General features: G+C 41.4%; 1 protein-coding gene across 1 annotated transcript in view; it reads left to right on the top strand.

Annotated features, from left to right (window-relative positions):
- Window positions 1–22956, top strand: part of LOC127572089 (espin-like protein) — a 72408-nt gene that overhangs the window by 27993 nt on the left and 21459 nt on the right. The window contains exons 4-5 of the mRNA XM_052018961.1: window positions 798–980; window positions 3567–3698. Of these exons, the coding sequence (XP_051874921.1) occupies window positions 798–980; window positions 3567–3698 (315 nt within the window). The remainder of the gene's footprint in view (window positions 1–797; window positions 981–3566; window positions 3699–22956) is intronic.

Below are 22956 nucleotides of genomic sequence, written 5' to 3'. Positions count from 1 at the left end.
TTCTCTGATCCTTCCTGTCACTCCCTGGACCATACATCACCTGTACATTCTGCACTTGTTGTCAAACTTCGACTGATTATGCATTAAGGAGTAGAAATAGGAGCAGGTAATTTGGCCCCTGGTGCTTACTTCACCATTCTTTAAGATCACAGCTGATCTTTTACCTCAGCTCCATTTTCCATGCTATCCCCATAGTGATTTATAGAGTCATACAGCCCGCAACCCCCTCCGTCCATGCCAGCCATCCACCCATCTATACTAATCCCAGTTGCAAGCACTTGCTCTGTAGCCTTCTATACCTTGGCAATTCAATTGCTTGTATAGGTATCTCTTGATTCCTTCAATATCCAGAAATCTACCCATCTACAATTTGAATATCCTCATTGACTGAGTTTCCACAGCCCTTTTGAACAGAGAATTCCAAAGATTCACTTCCAGGCAGATGAAGAAATTTTTCATCTCAGTCCTAAATGGCTAACCCCTTATTTTGAGTTAGAGACCCACCCCAGCCAGGAGAAACATCAACTTTGTATCTACCCTGTCAGGGTCTGTAAGAACTTTATAAGTTTTAATGGGATCATCACTCATTCTTTTCTCTCAAGAGTATATAGGCCCAGTCTGCTTTATCTGTTCTTATATGACAAACCGACCATCCTCTGATTCAATCTCTATCACAAGTATATTGTTCCTTAGATAAAGAATCTGCATGAATGTGTAACTGCGTGCTGTTGTCATACATATGTACCGAATCTATCCTGTGCCACATTTAACCTTTTCTCTTCCAATGTGTAATGCAGAAATCGTTCACCGACACTGATATCTCTGCGCAGGACAACGAGGGAGCAACTGCAATGCATTTTGCTGCCAGTGGAGGACATGCCAAGGTCTTGGAACAATTAATAAGGATGGGGGCTGGGATACTGAAGGATAACTGGGGTGGCACGCCACTGCATGATGCTGCGGAGAATGGAGAGCTGGAGGTGGGTACAACACTATGGTTACACAGTATTGGGTGTGTCATTGCCAATCCTCCAGGGTGTGAAGGCCCAGTGCATACAAACGAAGAACTTAACACATTAAAATAATGCACAGAAAGAAAAGTTTGGGGAACATTTTTTTAAAAAATTATTGTAAAGTGCATTGTGGAATGAGGGTGCAGAAGAGAGAATTCAGGAAGATCTACAGGTATCTGTTAAGCTGTTGCTGGAGGGACAGCAGGTGCAGAGACTAGGCTTGTGATTTTAAAGGAACAAATGGTGTTTTCTTAAAGCTGGTAAATGCAACAGGACTCTGTGCAAAAACTAAAGATCCTCAACCTGCCTGCAGCCTTTGATGTGGCTGACCAGGCCATCCTCATCTGGGACCTCTCATGGAGGCCAGCTAGATGGGACAGTACTGACCCATCCTGTCTAAAAGCCAAATATTGATGTTCTGATGAAAGGTCATTGACCTGAAATGTTAATTCTGTTTCTCCACAGATGCTGTCTGACTTGCTGAGTATTTCCAACATTCCCTTTTATTTTCATTCTTATTTGTCCATTAATAGGCAGAGAATCTCTAGTAATGGTTTCTCTTCCAGTGTTCGCACCATTACCTCTGGTTTCCCTCAAGGATCAAGCCTGAGAATTTTATTCCCCATTTTCAACCTGGCACCATCCCAAACCACAACTTCAGTTTCCATAATTATAATCTTGACACTGAGTTCTACCTCACACCAACACAACGGCGTAGCTGGTGGAGCTACTGCCTCACAGATGCAGTGACCTGGGTTCAATCCTGACCACTGGTGAAATCTATGTGGAGTTTACACATTCTCCCTGTGATTGTGTGGGTATCCCCTGGGTGCTCCCATTTCCTTCCACATCCCAAAGGTATATGGGTTGTAATTGGCTACTGTAAATTTGCCCTAGTGTGTGGTAGGATCTTGGGGGGTTGGGGGTGGAGTTAAGGGGGAGGATGCTTGATGGTTGGCTGGGACTCAGTGAGACGAAGGGCTTGTTTCTGTGCTATATGACTCTATGACATCTCTTGATCCCTCCACTGTTTTTAAATTGTCAGTTTGCTCAAAATTCAGTACTATTTCAGATGAGATCTCCTCCAGCTGAATTTTGAGAAAACTCTAGCTCCATTCTCCTAGCCACCTATTCCATCCCTCTCCCTGCAACTGACAGAAACTGAGCGTAGTTGTGAGCAACTTTGATGGTTGGCATGGACCTCGTGGGCCTGTTTCTGTGCTGTATGATTCTGTGACATTACCAAGGTATACTCTTTACAGAAGACACCCTTCATCTGCGACTTACCTGATGAATTCCAGGTCATGGTTGTTCATCGTCCACCCAGTTCATGTGCCATTCTAAAGAACTGTTGTCATGTCACCAAGTACCAACATGACAAGCAAAAACCTCAACAAAAAAAAACTCTGGATAATTTGGACCATTTCTGCTGTCTCGATTCAAGTATCAAGTGAAATTTGTCACTAAGGCACATAGATTGTACAGTTGTAAAGGGCGTGCAGAAACAACCTGGGTTCTGCATAAACAACTCTTTGAATTTGGAAGGACAAGTTGAGAAGACTGCAACAAAGACCCATGGTTTTGTAAATAGAAATTAATTAGATTCTGGGCAACAAACTACACAAATAAATAAATCATAGAGGAAAGACTCTGCACCTTAATAGAATAATAACATTATAGATAGTATTTAATATATACAGCAAAATATAGCAAAAACTCATGAAAATGATGGTTGGTACAAAGGAATGATTACAGTGCTGTAAATGTGTTTAATATTGAATAAACCCAATATATGTTGTATTCACAGATACAGGAACATTTGGGAAGGAGTAATGGATGTATTGGCAGAGAGACCTAGAAAAGAGGGGGCAGGGTTGGAAGAGCTGGATATGTTTGAGAGAAAGGAGCAGTGAGATGAGGATTGGGAAAGGAAGGATGTATTGGAAAGAGAGAAAGAAAGGGAAAGAGAATCTGGATGAGGGGATGGAGTGTCAGTTGGAAGGTGAGAGGGGAAAATGTATAAGGAAGGGAAAGAGGTATTAGAGTGGAGAGGTGGATTCATTTGGAAGAAGAGAGGGAGAGGTGGATGTACTGGAGATGGAGAGACAATTGTTTGGGAAGAAGGGACTAATATACTGGAGCAGGAGAGACACAAATATCAGGATGGAGAGATGGGTATACTCGGGCAAGAAACTGGAAGAGTCAGTGGGAGAGGCTGATATATCGGGGAGCAATGAACTGATGTATCAAGAGGGAGAGACAGGTGGGAGAGGGGAGAGAATCAGATGTGCTGGGGAGGGAGAGTCCGATGCACTGGGGAGGGTGAGACAGCTGTAAGGGTGATGAGAGGGACAGCTAGATTTGCTGGAATCTAGACTGCTAGACAGCTAGACTGACTGTTCCCTTGTGAACAGCTGCTGAAGAACTGTTCTTGTTCATTCAATGGATGCTATCAGTGAAGGTAAGCTTAGAAACTGAATAATGTGGTGTAGTTTCTGCAGTGTCATGGCCTTCCTCTTTCCACCCCATCACACTCTCCTTCTTGAATTTCAGTGTTGTCAGATCCTTATCATGAATCACGTAGACCCCACCATTGAAGATGATGATGGCTATACTGCTGCAGAGTTAGCAGACTACAATGGAAACATGGAGTGTGCTTTGTACTTGCGGCATGTTGAGAAAGTGGTAAGGAGCATCCAAATATTTTTTAAAACAGGTACGCTTTTAGATTCTATTTTAAAATGGCCATCAGAGTTGCAGGAACTATGTTTGGTCCTTCATGGACTGAATCTATTGATGCTAATTGGTGAAACATTGCATCTCCAAGGAACAGAAGGATCCAGTTCCAGTTCTTAAGGTTAGATTGCCTCAAATGCCCTTGAACTAAAATAACAGTACCCAGCGGCAGTGCTGGATATGGCAGGAGCCTTGCTATGGAGATGATGCTGGTGACTTCAGGAACGTTGGAATTTACTGTACTAGCTAGTCATTTAAGCAATGGTGCAGATTTGCCTTTTGGGTCACTGTTGTTCTTTGAGGTCATGTCAATGGACCATGAGCACTGATCCAGATGGCAGGAAATATTAGTTTTATTGTGAAATTGATGTGAAAATATTAGACTGTAGAATAGAGTACTGACAGTATACAGCAATAATAACAACACTGCATTTATACAGCACAGGAAAATGTCCTGAGCCACAACCCAGAGACATTATTAACAGACCTTCATGTTGACTTACATAAATGGGACAAAGGGGTTGAAGAAACAACAAGCCTCAGGTGAACCCGCATAACCGAACCTAGCCAGATAATTTCAGGTCAGTAAATTGGACATATGAAATCCTTGGTTTTATGAAGAGAAATCAAAAACATTTATGGACTATGCTTATAAATCACAAACCTTAACCAGAGTATTGTGTCCAGTTCTAGGGACCACATTTTAGGAAGGCGGTCAAGATCTTACAGCAGAGAAGATTATGATGAGATTTGATAGAAATGTTTAAGAATGTGACAGTTTTTTAATAGAATAGATGAGGCAGATGAGAGTCAGTATCAAAAGGACCTTGGCTTAAGATAATTAGCGAATGAACCAGAGACGACATGTGGAAAAATTATTTTACCAGCAAGTTGTTGAGGTCTGCAATATACTGACTGAAAGTGTGGAGAAAGTACTTTACATAATAACTCAAGTGGAATTGTTAAATACTTGGTGGAAACTTTTGTTGGGCAATGAAAGGGATAAACTGAGTGGGATAGTTCTAAGGCAGCACAGACATGATGGCTTCTTCTGTACTGTAGATGAAGAAGAGGATGCTTGGGGCAATCGACCATAATCAGATTGAATGTTGGGGCAGGCTTGATGAGCTTATTCTTGCTCCTATTTCATACTAGGCTGGATGTCTAAAACCTTGGTCATAGTGGTAGGCTTTTGAGAGTGTCTTACAAGAGGAGAGATGTTGAAATAGTGGAAGGGTTTGGAGAAGGAGTTCTAGACTCGTTGGTCCAAATCAGCTGAAGACACAGCCACTCATGGTGGAGCAAAGGCAGTGAAAGATGCACAAGATGGCAGGGTTGGATGACTGCAGAGTTCTTTGAGGGTCATTGGCCTGATGGAAAATAATGGATGAGATAAAGGAAGTAGTAACAATCACTACAAAGACATGGGTTATCACTGCAGCAACTGGCATTTTCTAAAAGCACTGGTAGTGTGCAGGAGAAAGGCTGGTGAGGAAACTGGATACTAAAAAGTTTCTCTTATAGAAGTACAGCATTTGACCCAGGCTGACAGATCTAGTTGTTGTTGTATGGTGCGTGAGTTCCTGTCTACAAAAACACACAGCAATGAATAAGTAATGGAAGGAAATGGATGAGTTCTAACCGTGACAGACCTCAAGGCAGCAGCTACATTTCATGTTTCTCTTGCAACAGTCACAGCTGAAAGGAATGTTGTGTTCAGTCTGCATTGTTCAGGGTCTCCACTTGACTGCTGCCCTACCATTTGATCTGTCTGTTCTCCTTGTTAATATTTCATTAAAACTACCTTTGGTAAATATTTTTTTTTGTTGACCTTTTAAATGGGAAGCATGACTTCCTCTTTAGTTTTGTTTATTGACCGGTTGGTGTTGTCACAAGTTGTGGCATGCATAGCAAGGTAAGGAGGTCAGGCTTTCCCTGGATTATACAGGTCCCCTGTTCCACATCCTTTAGTGCCAGGTCTCCAAGCATTAAATCTGGTGAAAGATGGTCCCTCCCTTAGCTCCCTGCCATTCTGCACCACTTCCATAATTTCTTGTTACAAATCACATTGCTTGTTTAGTAATCTGTGCAACTATTGTGCATCAGTGCGGGGGAAAGGGTGGGTAGAGGAATACAGAATGTAAAGGAACAGCAGTAGGCCATTCAGCCCATCAAGCCTGTTTTGCCATTCAGTTATTATCATAGCTAGTCTGTATCTTAACTCCATTTATCTGCCCAAGTTCCACATCCTTTAATGACTTTCTGCAACAAAAGTCAATTTCAATCTTGATCTCTTTAGTTGACTGAGCACATATAACTTTTGGGAAGACAATTCCTGGGTTTTCATGGCTATGTATGTAAAGTAGCTTCCTGGCGTAACTGCCCAACCATCTGGCTCTAGTTGTAATGTTGTTTTGGCGTCTCCCACTGGAAAGAGAAAATTCTCCAACCATCCCAGCAGTCCCACAATTAGGTCCTCCCTAAATCTTTCATTGCAGGGGTAGAACAGCTTTCACATCCAATAAACAAATGCTTAGACTGCCACAGTGGAATTTCAGCTTATTTTTTCTGCTGCCTATTCTTGACGTCATATCACGTGGAAGAGAACTCACCCACTTCAACTACCCTCTATTTGCAAATCAAAAAAAAACTGTGGATGTTAGAAATCTGAAATAAGAACAGAAAATGCTGGAAATGTTCAGCAGTTCAGGCAACACCAGTGGAAAAGAAAACAATGAATGTGTCAGGTTTCTTCACAACTGGGGAAAGAGAAGAAACAAGGTACCTTTTGGTAGCAGAGAAGGTGGGAGAGGGTATTAGTGGAACAAAAGGAATATCTCTGATAGGGTGAAACTGTAATGTGGTTGTAAAGGAGCAGTTAAAGTCAGATTAAGCTTCTTTGTCCGTATAATATGTTGTGAATGTCCTGTGGGACATACCCAGCAGGTGAGATTATACAAAAAAAAGGAAAAACTGAACCAAAGTGATGATGACAGGAAATCTTGAAAGAACCAGAAAGGAGGAGTGACTTAGCTAAAGTTGGAGATTTCAGTATTGAGTCCTTCAGGCTGCAACATGCCCAGACAGAAGATGAGGTGTTGATCCCCAGCTTGTGTTGGATCTTATTGTAATAGTGCAGAAGCCTGCAGACAGAAAGGTCAGAGTGGAAGTGGGAGGGTGAACTAAAGTGGAAGGCATCCAGAAGTTCAGGGTCACTCCCGCAGGCTGAGTACTTGTGCTCCACAAAATGATTATCCAATCTGAATTTGATTTCTCCAATGTAGTGGAGACCACATACCAACACTGAATGCAGTACACTGGATTAGAAGAGGTTTAAAAGACATTTGGATAGGTACATGGATAGGAAAGGTTTAGAGGGATAGGGGTCAAACATGAGCAAATGGGACTACTTAGATGGACATCTTGGTCGGCATGGACGAGTTGGGCCGAAGGGCCTGTTTCCATGCTGTATGACTCAATGACTAAGTGCAAGTGAATCACTGCTTCACCTGGAAAGACTATTTGGGTCCCTGGATGGTGGGAAGGGAAGAGATGAAAGGACAGGTTTTGCACCTCCTCCTGCTGCCTGGGAAAGTGCCATAGGACTGGGCGTGGTGTTGGGGATGGAAGAGAGGAGCCTTTATTTGCAGGAGATTTCCAGCATCTGCAGTTTCCTGGCCTTTAATTCTGCCCAGAGGCCTGTCATATTTAAGGACATAGTGCTTGGATTTTTCAGCCTTCCCCCAGTTCCAAGAGTTTCTCATTTATCTGCTAGATTTTCCCTCCCCTGCAGGCTGATGAACAGCAGCTCTCTCTGAATCCCATACCTCTTCATGACTACTTCTAGAATATATCACTGCACCTGTGACCCGTGAGAAATTCCCAGCAGCGTCATTCTTGATTTTTTCCCAACTTGGGCAGACATTTAAAATAATGTAACACAAGGTTAAGGCAAGCCTCTGTTGGGACAGTAACAGTGGAGGATTGATTAATAATAACATAGAAGGTATCTTTCAAATAGCAAGGTATGTCGATTTTCCTGAGACAAGATATCAAAAGAGACAAGATATGCCTGTCAGCATTCAGGCCAGGCACAATTATTGGCCAAGGTTGAGTTGGTAATTGAATTTAACAGCTGACCTGAAACTCATTAGAATTTGATTGCTGGAACAAGTTTGTAGCTAACCTCTTGGTCAAAGCCTTTGGCACATCCTCTGTTCTCAGCTAACAATGCAGTGATAAAAATATGGCTTAACTCATCATATGACCAACTAGCTAGATAGAGGTAATAAAACACGACCTCATCTCTCCTCCCAGTGGAAATTCAATCAAGAAATGCATTTGATGATATGATAACAATGGTGGTAAAGTCACTGGACTAGCAGTCAGAGTTCTGGACCATTGATCCAGAGACAAGAGTTCAAATCCCAGCATGGCATGTCAGCTGGGAAATTTATATTCAACTAATTAAGTATGGAATTAAAAATATATCTGTAACAGTAGCCATGAAACTGTGGGATTGTTGTAGCACATGAACAGTCAGGGAATAGAGGGGTATATGTGCAGGGAGATGGGATTAGTTTAATTTGGCATCATGGTTGTCGAAGATATAGTGGGCTGTAGGGCCTGTTCCTATGCTGTACTGTTCTGTGGTCTATGTTCAATGCACCGAGGTCACTAATGTCCTTCAGAGGTGGAAATCTGCCGTCCTTACTTGGTCTGGCCAATATGTGACTCCAGATTCACTGATGCGGTTGATTCTTAGATACCTCCTCATCTTTGGGGCAGTTGTTAATGTACAATAAATGCTGGCATTGTGAGTGAATGAAAAATTATTCTCAGAGCTTTCAGCATTGGCTCTGAATTCAGGCTGAATTCCAGGATGATGGAGCAGGTTCCGGTGTCTTATCAGCTGCTCTATGACTTCCTATCAAGAATGACATTGCATATTTTTCATCTTTTCCTCACCAGTAGTTTGAATTAAGCTGGATTTCTGCCGAATCTACCTGAGATTATTAGAATGCTCAATTTAGTTTATCCATGAATTCTACATTTACTTGGCTCATTGTTTCAACTGAGCTCTTCAACACGGAGCTGCAGTGCAAACCAAATGAAACAAATTCATTGTGAACTGTTGAAAAAGTTATTTGTTTCTTGTCAGAGATATCAAAGTTACATTCACAGTATCAGTGCTGAATCTTTACCAGACAGAGCTGTATTAATCCCACCAACATCATTCTCTGCTTTCCAGCCATCCCGTTGCCCACCACCATCTCCACTTGCTTCTTCCACTTCAAATGCTTACCCAACTATACCTTTAAATTTGCCGTGACCCTATCCTCAAGTATTCCTTACTCCAACTCACAATATTGATACTTCATTCAAGTTCTTTCCTCGTTCTGCTTAGATTTATGACCTCTCCATGCTGACTCCCAAACAAAGAAAATAAACATTCCTGGTTCAGCAAATCAAACGCTTTCATAATTTGAAAAAGTCCCATTAAATCTATTTTTATTCTTCTGCTACAAAGAAATTTGTCCCAATATATCATCTCATTAATTGGGCAATTTACCATCCCAGCCATCAATCTGATGGATCGGTGCTGTATACTTTTTATAACTTTAATAGCCTGCGAAGATATAATTTTGAGAATGGAGAAGTCTTTGCAGCCTATTTACCAGAGCAGAGAAAGTGAAAGACTATTTTCACTGGTGGGCAAATTGGTATCAAGCAACAGAGATAGTGTGTCACCATTAGAAGGAAAGGTATGTGGACTGTTGCTTTTCCCATTGGGACTGCTTTAATTCAAGTAATGAAACATAAAGCAGAACATTATTTTATTGTTGAGGTCTTGTCCTTGGTATTCTTCTCAGGTTCATTGGCCCCAAAATTTACAGAGAGGTGTTTGGACTGAGGAGAAGATTCCTGTATAAGAATGCCAGGTGTAATTTACTGTGGAGTCAGAGTTTGACCAGGAAGTCCTCTTCACTGTATTTCTGCTGCTGTTTCTTTCCCTCACACTTTAGTGAAACACCTTGGGGCTTTTTTCTGAATTACATGTTCATCCACAGCTTTATAGGTTTTGGAATATACCCTCATTCCTTCCTTTATTATCTGGAGACATGACTATTCCAAAGCACTCCTGGCTGACCTCCCTCTGGATACTCCCATGTAAAAAGGTAATTCAAAGCTCTGTTAATCATCTCCTAACTCACCTTGTTCTGTTAGCCATCACCCACTACCCAATGACCTTCACTGGCTCCTGATGGTTCTATGCCTCCTTAATGTTACTGTGTTCCCTTATCCATTTGTCTGTGATCTCCTCCAGCCCAATAACCTTCTGAGGTACCCATGCTTCTCAAGTTCTGGCCCCTTGAACATTCCTGAATTTAATCAGTGCTCCATTGGAAACTGTGCCTACAGCTGCCATATCTCTACTCTTTGGAATCCCCCATTAACCTGTTTTCTTCTCCAACTCTTTTTGCACCATTGACATAGCATAAAATCTAGCTCTTTGACCAAGCAATTGGTAAAATATTGAAATATCTCCTTAAGTGGCTTGGTGTTAGCTTTTGTCTGATTGCATTGGAACATCATAAACTAAAAACCTATATAAATTGAAGATTTTGTTGACAACATTAAATACCCCTCAGTTATGGCTCATAACATTACATTTTTTTTCATAAGGGAAGAACTAGGTGCAGGAGTAGACTACTCTGCCTCTTGAGTCTGCTCCACCATTTTATAAGATTATGACTGACCCCTCTAACCTCATCCACATTCCAGTCTACCTGCACTAACCTTTTACCCCTTTGTTTATTACCTATCTATCTCTGCCTTAAAATTATTAAAAGACTCTGCTTCCACCAACCTTTGAAGAAGACAGTTTAATAGATTCATGACGGTCTGAGAGAAACAAATCATCATATCTCTATCTTAAGTGGGCAACTCCTTATTTTTAAACAGTGATGCCTCGTTCTCGACAATACCACAAGAGGAAACATCCTCTCCACATCCATCTAGGCATGACCTCTCAGAATCTTATATGTTTCAATCATTTGCTCTCAATCCTCCAGTGGGTACAAGCCTAGACTGTATAACCTTTCCTCATACGACACTTCACCCATTCCGAGTATTAGTCCAACAAAACTTCTCTGAACTGTTTCCTATGCACTAACCACCTTCATCAAATAAGGACTGTATTCCAGATGTGGTCTCACTAATACTCTATATAACTGAACTGCAGCCTCATACCAGTCAGTTAATGGATAAGTAAACAGAACTAATGACAACCTGGATATTTTCAGTAGCTTTAGAGTTAACTAGCTTCCTTGGAAGATAGACATTAACAAACAGTTGCTTCAGCTTTACAAAGCTGTAACGTAAACTGAGGCAACAACCAGAGAGCTGAATTTTACATGGCTTTTTGTTGTTGAGCATTTCTCTCTCAGGCGGCTTAAGAAAGACCATTGAATTTTAATGAGAAATACTATCCCAAAAATAACCTGTGGAAAAACAAGGTTTAAATACCTGTTGCTTAAACTCAAAACGACCTGTCAATCAATACAAAAAACAAGTTGAAATTGATTTAAGTCGATTGCCTGGGATGCTTCCTTAATGATCCTGACCTGTTATTGTGTGCTGGATTAGTCTCCACTGCACGATTAGCTGGTACGTCACTACCATCACCTTGCCACCCTGTAGCTCTTTGACTCCCCTCTCCCTCCCAACTCCCCATCCCTGATGCCCATCAACTTCTGGGTCACTGCTGGCTGTGTCTTCCCAAGAATCTACATGGAAAGGCCAATGAGCCCATTCTCTCTGGTTCTGTTCCATTCCCACACAGAAATCTTGGGTGAAACTTATTTGTGATCCCTTAGAGGGTAGAGAAAGCTCCTGCAGTCCTTTGATTCAGGGGAAATAACTTCATAAGAAAGTAAGAAAGGCATGAGGTTCTATACTGCCTTCCATAATTTACAATGATTTACAGCAATCCTGTAGATTGGCACTCTCACAATATAAAAAATGCAGCATCCAATTTATGCATGCAAGCCTCCACAAACAGCAGTGCAATAGTGACCAGATAATGTATTTCAATCATGTTGGTTGAGGGACAAATATGGGCCAGAAAACCTGGGGAAAGATCCCTAGTGTTTGTCACAATCAGATGTTTATTATCATTTTGAAAGGGTTAACCAAGACCCAGCTTTTCATTTAATACGGCACCTCCAATAGTGTAGCACTCCCTCAGTAATTCACCAGGGAGGCAGCCTAGAACCTGTTCTCAAGATGCCAGATTGATACTTGAACCAACAGAGGGATGAATACTGCCAATTAAGTCAGTGCTAAAATCAGTAACATCTTCTCCATTCATTTCTTTCCACCCACTGAAACAAATATTTATCTACTGAGGTCTTCAGTGTGAGATTCTTGAGGTCATTGGAACTCTTTTACTTCAATGTAGCTCACACCTCCTCCATTTCTGAAGCAATACCTGTGTTGTATCCAAAAGGGAATTTCCCTTTGAATAACTTGGCTTGTATCCACTGGAAGAGTGAGAGCAAATGATTGAAACATATAAGATCCGGAGAGGTCATGCCTAGATGGATGTGGAGAGGATGTTTCCTCTTGTGGTATTGTCAAGAACGAAGGGATCACTGTTTAAAAATATTGAGTTGCCCACTTAAGATAGAGGTATGATGATTTGTTTCTCTCAGACTGTCATGAATCTATTAAACTACTATAGGGAGTCCATCATGAATGCTTAAGGACCCACAGCTGATGTAACTGAGCTGGGATTTCAGCAATCTAGGAATGGTAATGGAGGTGAAAGTAAGCCAGTATAGGCTGGTATGGCATAATAACATATAACATTACAGCACAGGCTCAGGCCCTTCAGCCCACGATATCCATGCCAAACATGATGCCAAATTAAACTAAATCTCTTCTGCCTGCACATGATCCATATCCCTCCATTCCCTGCAAATCCATGTGCCTTTCTATAAGCTTCTTAAACACCAATATCATATCTGCTTCCACCATTGCACCCGGTAGCTCGTTCTAGGCATCTACCACTCTCTATGTAAAAAACTTGTCCTGCACATCTCCTTTAAACTTTCCCCCTCTCATCTTAATGGCATGTCCTCTAGTATTTAATATTTCTACCCTGGAAAATGATTCTGACAGTCTACCCAATCTATGCCTCTCATAATTTGATGAACTTCTATCAGGTCTCCCCTCAGCCTCTAACACTCCAGAGAAAACAACCTAAATTTATCTAACCTATCCTTATAGCAAATAACCTCCAATCTAGGCAGTATCCCGGTAAACCTCTTCTGCACCCTTGCCAAAGCTTCCACATCCTTCCTATAATGGGGTGACCAAAACTGAACTCAATAATCCAAGTGCAGCCTAACTGAAGTTTTATATAGCTGCAACATGGCTTCCTGACTCTTATTCTCGATGCCCTGATCAATGTAGGCAAGCATGCCACATGCCTTCTTTACCACCTCTTTACCATGTGGTCACTTTCAGTGAGCTATGGACTTGGACCTCAAGAACCCTCTGTACATCAATGGTAAGAAGGTGGCTAGCCTTATCAGTGCAAATGTGTTAAATTAGCAATGTTAGCAATACAACCACACTGGTAAGAAATTTAAGTTACTTTCACCTTGAATGGTGAGTAGATGTCTTCTGACAGGGGAGGAAGAGGCAAATCTAACCCAATGTCTGCATTCTGGGTCAATTGAATCACAATATATCAGACTGTGAGTGACCATGGTTTTTAAATGCTAGTGGAAGAAAGACACCATTCACAGAAAACTCCGTACAAAAAAAAATCCATTTAAAAAGAAAATGAAGAAATATTTGAAAACAAAGTGTATAAAGATAAATTGGGAAAGTCTATGGAAATGGCATTAGAAACTGGTTACTGGCACAGGAACAATGGGGTGCATGCCCCTCCTGCCTTCTATGGCTGTGATGATCACTGAATTGGAATTGGAATTGATTTATTATTGTCACATGTACTGAGATACAGTGAAAAACTTTGTTTTGCATGCCATCCATACAGATCATACCAGACATAAGTACATTTAAGGTAGTACAAAGGGAAAAGCAATAACAGAATGCAGAATATAGTGTTACAGTTACAGAGAAAGTGCAGTGCAGGAAGATAAGTAAAGTGCAAGGGCCCATGATGAGGGAGATTGAGAGATCAAGAGTTTGTCTTTGAGCGTATGAGTTGTCCGTTCAAGAGTCTGATAACAGTGGGATAAAGGTTGTCTTTGAGCCTGGTGGTGTGCATTCTCAAGCTTTTGTAAATTCTGCCTGATGCAAGGGGAGAGAAGAGAGAATGACTGGGGTGGGAGTGGTCACTGAGCTTTTGAGGCCATGAAAGATGAAGTTCAGGTGAATAGCTCAAGTGTTTAAGTGCAAGGCCAAGGAGGTACTGATTAGTCAGTGCAAAGACGTGCCATTGCAATGTCCCATAACAATGTTGTAGCTTTCGTTTTAATGGACTGGGCATTAATCCCTATCACCAAGATCAGTGCCTGCAATCAGAGCAGAATATAGAAAATGGAAGTACTGCTCTAATTACAATCTTATTATTGTTGTGAATGAAGGAGCCTGGCTATTGTCAGTGTGCTGCTGAGCTCAATATCGACTTACTCCCAGTCACACCATATTCCAGGAGCTACACATTCTGTTGATGTGAGATCACTAGGTTTTAGTTTCAGGGCCATTCAGTTCAATATATCTTTAAATTTTTTTTGAATGTTCTTGTCAGGGAGCAGATGCCTGGTGTGAAATTGTTTGAATTGATTTAATAAAACTGGCATCCAAAAGAAAGCGATCGATGGGAGTTTGATAATGATGTTGCATTAAAAAAACCTTTGTTGAAAGTGGTTCCCTATGTATGAAAAGAAGTCCACGTTTCCCAGGTCTCGCAGAGAACATTTATTGTTGGAGGAGAGTGTTGTACAACAGGGGCAGGCTGGTAGAGGACCTTTATTTTGTGGATGTTGAATGTAAGACCTATCTCCTCACATGCTTCAGTAAGGCAACGGGCTTGGAGCTCGACCTCTGAGCACATGCAAACTCAATTGCAATCTGCCCATTTTAGCTCAATTACTGAGGATTAGGTGACCTTGCTTCTGGAGTAAAGTCACCAGAAGTTTAATAGTTTCCCATTAGATTAACTTCAGTCCTGCAGGAAGTTTGTTGGTTTCTATGGACATCAATGATGAAATTCACCATCACCTTTACTGAGCCAACACATCTTTGAGGAAAAGAGTGCTTGAATATCAAGATCTCAGGTCTAGCACAAAGTCTACTGGGTAACAGTGATCGCTGCCCTTCTGTATGCATTTGAGACTTGGACTTTCTATAGAAGGCACATCAAGGCAATGGAAGAATATCATCAATGCTCTTCAAAATCAAATTCACTGGTAGGATAAGCAAACCAACTTTTGTATTTTCTCCATTACTGAAGTCTTTGGTTACACTCAAGTGCCTATGACGGCAGGCCACATTGTTCGCATGCCTGACACCAGACTCCCAAAACAGATGCTCTATTCTGAGCTCCTTCATAGGAGGAGATTATCTGGCGTACAGAGGAAAAGATCCAAAGATGTGTTCACAGCCTCTTTGAAAGAATGCAACATCCCCACAGATCCCTGCCCCATGACCATTCAAATGGAAAAGGAGCATCTGGAATGGTACTGAAAGTCACAAGTCCATGATTTGGAGTCACACAGAAGCCCAGTGTAAGTAACGGAAGGAGCACACCATCTCACAAACTGATGTCAGGGACCTCTTGCCCCTCTGTGGAAATGTCTACGGGTTCTCCCCACAAAAACCAGAGTGCAAGTAAGTCATCCACAATCTCCCAGGAAGAGCCTTAGAAAATCTGGAATAAGAGAGACTGGCAAGTGATGATGCAAAAAGATGATAGTTTACACAGTGAAGAGCTGCATTTGTAGGAGATAACAGTGAGGCACTCATGAACCATGAAGCCCCAGAAAGAATGAATCTTCCTTTTTATCTACTGTGAGACGTGTGCCATGCTGTATCAGATAGCATGAATATTTCGCTATAATACATTTATGTACACTGACATTGAAACAGATAGAAGGTGTATAGTCCTAAATAAAGTGAATTCTGCTTCATCTAAAGTGCACCAATAATCTGCAGGAACTGACACAGAAGGATGCATGGGATTATGTTAAAGAAAGAGTGACCAGCTCGTTTTGGCCATTGTGTGTCTGATGTTTCCAGTAGATTGAATGTTAATGATCTAATGTAAAATAAGTCCCTACAGTAGGATTGTAGTGCTCGGGGGTCATTGGTGAGTGAAACACACCTGTATTTTAACAAATTGTATCATAAATGCCAACGGCATCAGAGTCGGGCAATGTCCCCACAGCAGGTGCACATCTATGAGGTGAGATCTTAAACTGAGCTCTGGTTTTGAATTATATGTAAATTTAAAAGACTCTATGAGACTTTGTGTCGAGGAGCTGAGGGTAGTGAGTGATGAGGGCTGGTGGGAAGAGAATTATCTCTCTGGTGCACTAGATATTTATCCCTCAATCAATATCAGTAAAATATCTGGGCAGTTATCTTATTGCTCTTATGGAAGTTTGCTGTGTACAAATTTCCTACATTACAATAGTGAATGCAATAAAAAAGTAATTTCATGGGTGCGTAGTGCTCAGGATGCCTTGACATCATGAAAGGAGTTACATAAATATGTGTTTCTTTCTTTAGCTCTTCCTACCAAAGACTTCAATATTAACAGAGAGCAAGGTAGGATGGTGGGGTGGGTGGTAGGGAATGGTACTGTGGTGGTTGTGGGGGTAACAAGGATAAAGGGAACCAAGGAGTGATCCCCACTGAAATTGGCACTGACAGATGCAATGTACCTTAAAAAGACAAACAAGATAGAGACCACTCCTGGATCGCATCCTGGAAGGGATGGAGGGTGTCTGAGCAATGGTGATCATATGATCATAACATAAAAAGATTTAAGATAAAAATTGAAATAATATGTAAGACAAAGACCGATACCAACAATGAGAAAGAAGGTGATTTTAAGGGATGAAAATAGAAGGCAAATTTCAAGTAAGTGGATAAGTAGATCAGCAGTGGGAAATATTTAAGATATTTGTTGCTATTGGTATTGGTTTATTATTGTCATTTGTACTGAGGTACAGTGAAAATCTTGTCTTGCATACCGTTCGTACAGATCAATTCATTACACTGAGGTAGTACAGGGTAAAGACAATAACAGAATACAGAGTAAAGTGTCACAGCCACAGAGGAAGTGCAGTGCAGGTAGGCAATAAGGTATAAGGTCATAATGAGGTAGATAGTAACAAGGTCAAGAGTCCATCTCATCGTACCCCTAAAATGCAAGAGCAAATTGGTTAGTAGAGTTATATTATGGATGAATAAATAACCAGGGGTAAACCCGAAATTAAATGACAAACCTGTAGTAAAACTTACAATGCAGGAGAGGATGACAAAGAGGAAATAATAAGGCTAGAAAAGAAGATAAGCAATTAAAAACCAGCATGTTGCTGTTTGGTGGAAATAAATATTTGTAATATAATAATTTGTTGTGGGATCTGCCTGCCAATCTTAATGGGAGTGCCTTATTAAGTATAGTGAGGCTACATCCCACCATCCTGCTCCAGATGAACAGTGGCAGATCATCAAGAAAATTAAATAGCAGGAGAGCAGAGTTGAGAAAAACTACAGAGTTTTTCTCTGTAGCTGTGACACTTTACTCTGTACTGAAATTGTTTTTACCTGTACTACATCCATGCACTCTGTACTAACTCAATGTAACTACACTGTGTAATGAATTGACCTGTACGATCGGTTTGTAAGACAAGCTTTTCACTGTACTTCGGTACAAGTGACAATAATAAACCAATACCAATACCAGGGCCCGTGGCTTTTCACCAGTCGGGAGCAGTTAAGATCAGGTCCTCGGTATCTGGCTGGCACAGTGCAGTGTAAAAATGGGCAATTGGGTGATTCTTTATAGAATCCCAGTATGTGCAGAACTATGATTGCAGTTAAGGTGTTGAGAGGTGGTTATTCAGGAGATAATGGGGGGAGGGGAGGTGGATGATCTTGCTGACTCAATAACAATTGCAGTCCTTGAGGAATCAAAGAAAAGTCAATAAAGACCAAGGAAGACTGGAGATTGAAATAACTTTTGGGGTGAAGTTCTTCCAAATCTGTGGCATATAGTCATAAGGCACAGAAACAGGCCCTTCTGCCCATCACATTCATTGCTGACAATCAAGTACCAATCCTATTTACCAGTACTTGGTCCATAGTCTTCTATGCCTTGGCAATGTCTGGATACTTCTTGAATGTTCAATACTTCTTGAATGTTGTGAGAGACACTGCCTCCAGTACCACCTCAGGCAGCATGCTCCAAATTCCAACCACCCTCTGGGGTAAAGAATTCTTCCTAATATACCCTCTAAACCTCTTACTCCTTTCCTTAAACACGTGCTCTCTGATTACAGATACCTCTGCTGTGGGAAAAAGTTTGCTATTGCTTACTCTATGCCCTAATAATATCTGACTCATGAATAATTTATCACTTTTTTCTGAGGTTCTGTGCCTCATCTTTAAAGTTACAACAGAGCATCCTGTAAACTCCTTCACTCTCTCGTAAAGAATCCCAACAATTCAATTATTGCCATTGGATGGTCATTGTGCACTTTGTACATATTGATAATTCTGGTTTGTAAACACAAATTGGACTCTGCACCAAAATGCTTACAGTGACAATGACACAAGCCTGGCAGACACAGCAATAATGTCACTATTGCACTGATGACAACATGGAAGGCCATTTGTATACATCAAGATCCCACATGTAGCAATGAGAGAATGATCAGATTATTTGTTTAAAGTGAGGAGTAAATATTTTCCAACACTGGGATGAATTCAAGTGCTTTTCTTTGGACAGACAGGGGTCTCAGATTAACCTCTCACCTGTATGAAAGAACTGATGGTGAGGCATCCCTGCAGTACTACACTTAAGTGTCAGTCTGGAGTTTGTGCTCAAGATTCTATGTGGGATTTGAACTTGTTACCATTAGACTCAGAGGCAAACCTGCTGCAACTGACATCGTATAAGTTTAGTGTTTGGACGAGAGTGAAGTGATGCTATAAGTTTTTACCTAACTGGCTTCACAAGCTAGGGAGGGGTTGCCTGGAACTTTAACCTTATGGATTCACCAGAAAATGAGTGGGTCAGGATAAGTCCATGGCAGAACCACCTCTCGGGGTCTGTGGATGAAATGGGCTTCAATGGACTTTTACCACACTTATACATGATAAGGAGTGATGGAGAGTACCAGAGTTTTCATGATGATCATCCATCATTGTTGTTCTCCATGAAGCTCTGTATTTACTAAATAACTACACAAGGGAACAGGATGTAACAAGCAGATCACATTCCTCATTAAACATAGAATACCTATTGAGTTACTTGGCTCAGACAGTGACCACGGAAACTACTACAATCATAGTCACTTGCTCTATTTGATCCTTTTAACCACTATCCAACACACTGGGACAGTGTCATAGTAAGGTAAGAGAATGAAGGAGTTGGTTTCTCATTGAATTGAAGTTATCCAATTCCAAGTGTTCTGTTTGAAAGGAGTTGGAATGTCTCACGTTGGGTCATGCCAGTTTAGATTTTGTGAATAAAACACACAGGTGAATAACCTGGTGCAGTTTCCTCGACCTGGTCGCTCAATGCGTATATGGACTTACTTGACCAAATATCTCAGTGCATGCATGGACTTAGTCTGATGAAAGTGAATGGATCATTTCTAGCATATAGCATATAGTTGAATGGCAATTATAGAGGAAAGAGATAATCTTAGATAATCTTAAAAAAGACATAAGGGCAACCTATGTAAAGGTTTGGTTAGTGATTTCTGTGACCAGAGTCAAACTACTAAGTTACCAGAGCCAACCTAATGCCACATACCTGAGACCCTTAATATATCATCACAATCTCTGAATCATTTACATTAGTGTTGGTGCAGAGCAGAAGATTTCTGTGATCAGTTCTGCTTTAATCCTGAGTGAGTTGATCTGGAATAGGAGTGCAAGGTAGCAGGTTCCACTCACTATCGGTTTGCTTTACTAGAAAGTACCAGATTGGGGATACTTTGCAAAGACATGTTGAATGTGATGAACTCCCCTCCCCACATCATCCCAAACCCTGAATATCCAAATTGTTGACCTATCATCTGAATCATTGGGGATGGGGGGCAGCGAAAGAAAACTGGTGAACAATCCACAAAGTAACATAGGGCCAGGGTATCCTATTCCTGCTGTTCCTCCCGTGGAAGTGAATAGATGGAAAACACAATGAGGAATGATGAAACCAAGAACCCAGTCAGGATATACTGAATGAAATCCCACCCATGAGATTCATTCCCATCCATTGGTTCCAACACATTACTTAGGACACATTTCCTATTGAACTCCCATACTCCTCTCTCTGCTTTAGATCCAGGTACAACAACAACTTTCATTTCTAAGCTTCTCCCAGAGAGCTTCACAGTAGTGCTGTCAAACTAATTTCGACACAAACATAAAGAGATATTAGAACTGGTGAATAAAAGTTGGGTCAGCTTTTTTTAAAACACAGCATCAAGGAAATCAAGTTAGGAAGGCAGAGGGGTTTGGGAGTGAATGCCAAAGCCTAAGGCATACACAAGTGAAGGAGGCAAAACTGCCAATGATCGAGAGATTGAAATGGCGTATTACCAAGTGGCCAAAATTGGAGGAAGACAGAGATGTTGAATCACTGCAGGAAAGCAAACCACTGTGTGCGTTGGACATCTGAAATAAAAAGACAAAATACTAGAAATAGCCAGCATATCAGGCAAAGGTTAACATTGTAAGTCAATGATCTTTACTCAGTATAGTGTTAGGGCTGGTACACAATGTGAGGATGTAGTCAGACTGGGGTCCAATGTAGATTAGAGAGGAAGAGGATGATGACCCCAACATATTGATGCAATCATGAAGAAGGCACACCATCAACTCTACTTTGTTAGGAGTTTGAAAGATTTGGTAATTCACCAAAGACTCTTACAAATTTCTATAGATGTACAGTGGAGAGCATCCTGCCTGGTTGCATCACAGCCTGGTATGGAGCCTCCAATATGCAGGAAGAGGCTGCTGAGGGTTATAGAGTCAGCCAGCTCCATCACGGACACAACCCTCTCCACTACTGAGGACATCTTCAACAGGTGGTGTCTCAGGAAGGTGGCATCTATCATTAAGGACCCTCACTATCCGGGACCTGCCCTCTTCTTGTTACTACCATCAGGGAGGAGGTACAGGAGCCTGAAGACCCAAACTCAATGATTCAGGAACAGCTTCTTCCCCTCTGCTATCAGATATCTGAACGATCCATGAACCCATGAACACTACCTCATTATTCCTGTTTTTTGCACTATTTATTTGTTTTTGTAATTTATAGATTTGCACTGTGCTGCTGCTGCAAAACAACAAATTTCATGTCATATGTCAGTGATAATAAATCCGATTCTGATTCTAATGATAGACAGGACTGTACTTTGAAATGGTTGCATTATCATAACATTCTGAAAGACATCAGGGAATCAGTTAGATGTATTTATTTTTGCAATGTCATAGAATTATAGAGTTATACAGCATGGAAACAGGCCATTGGACCCAACATCCATGATGACAAAGTTGCCTACCTGAGCTAGTCTCATATGCCCGCCTTTGGCCCATAACTCTCTAAACCTTTTCTATCCATGTATCTGTCCAAAGGTCTTTTAGACATTGCAATTGTACCCACCTCCACCACTTCTTCTGGCAGCTCATTCCAAATACCCACCAACCTCTCTGAGGAAAAAGTTGCTCCTCCTGACCCTTTTAAATCTTTCCCCTCTCACCTTAAATCTATGCCCTCTAATTTTAGACTCCCCTACTCTGGGAAAAAGACTGCGACCATTCACCTTATCTATGCCCCTCATGATTCCCCTATAATGTCACCCCTCAGCCTCCTACACTCCAGGGAAATAGCCCCAGCCTATCCAACTTCTCCTAATAACACAAGCCCTCCAATCCTGGCATCATCCTTGTGAATCTTTCCTGAACCTTCTCCATGTTGGAAACATGGAAACCCTTCTTTGTACAACAATGCTAGGAGTATTTCAACGCTAGGAGTATTATGGGGTAAGGAGGATAAGCTTAGGGCCTGGATCAGTACATGGAGTTACGATATCGTTTCCATTATAGAGGCCTGGTTGCGTGAGGGACAGGACTGGCAGCTCAATGTTCCAGGGTTTTGTTGCTTTAGATGTGATAGAGAGAGGGGGAGGGGTAAAAGAGGTGGAGGGGTTGCACTACTGATAAGAGAAAATGTCACAGCAGTACTCAGAGAGGACATACTAGAGAGCTCATCCATAGAGGCAATTTGGGTGGAGCTCAGAAATAGGATAGGTGCAATTACACTGATGGGATGATATTTTAGGCCCCCCAATAGCACTGAGAGGTGGAGGAACAGATATGTAGACAGATTATGGAAAGGTGCAGAAACAACAGGGTTGTCATAGTGGGGGACTCTAACTTCCCCAGTATTGATTGGAACTTCCTTAATACAAGAGGCTTACATGGGACAGGATTTCCTCAGTGCATCCAAGAGGGGTTCTTGAAACAGTATGTGGAGAGTCCAGTGAGAGGAGAGAACATACTGGACCCAGTTTTGGGAAATGAGCCAGGCCAGGTGACAGACCTGATAGTGGGTGAACATCTTGGGAATAGTGACCACAATTCATTATGTTTTAAGATAGTTATGAATAAGGATAAAATTGGATCTTGTGGGAAGGTACTAAATTGGGGGAGGGCAAATTAGACAAGAGCTGAGGGGTGTTGATTAGAGTTGTTTAAAGACTAGCTGAGCAGAGGTCAGGATATGCATGTCCCGGTAAAGAGTAAGGACAAGGATGGTAAGGTAAGGGAACCTTGGATGACCTGAGACATCCTAAATTTAGTCAGGAATGAAAAGGAAGCATACATAAAGTTTAGGAAGCTAAGATCAGACTGGGCCCTTGTGGAATATAAAGATAGCAGGAAAGTGCTCAAGCAGGTGATTAGGAAGGCCAAAAGGGGCCATGAA

The sequence above is a fragment of the Pristis pectinata genome, chromosome 6 (assembly GCF_009764475.1).
Source record: "Pristis pectinata isolate sPriPec2 chromosome 6, sPriPec2.1.pri, whole genome shotgun sequence".
NCBI lineage: Eukaryota > Metazoa > Chordata > Chondrichthyes > Rhinopristiformes > Pristidae > Pristis > Pristis pectinata.
This window is presented reverse-complemented; position numbering and strand designations above follow the sequence as displayed.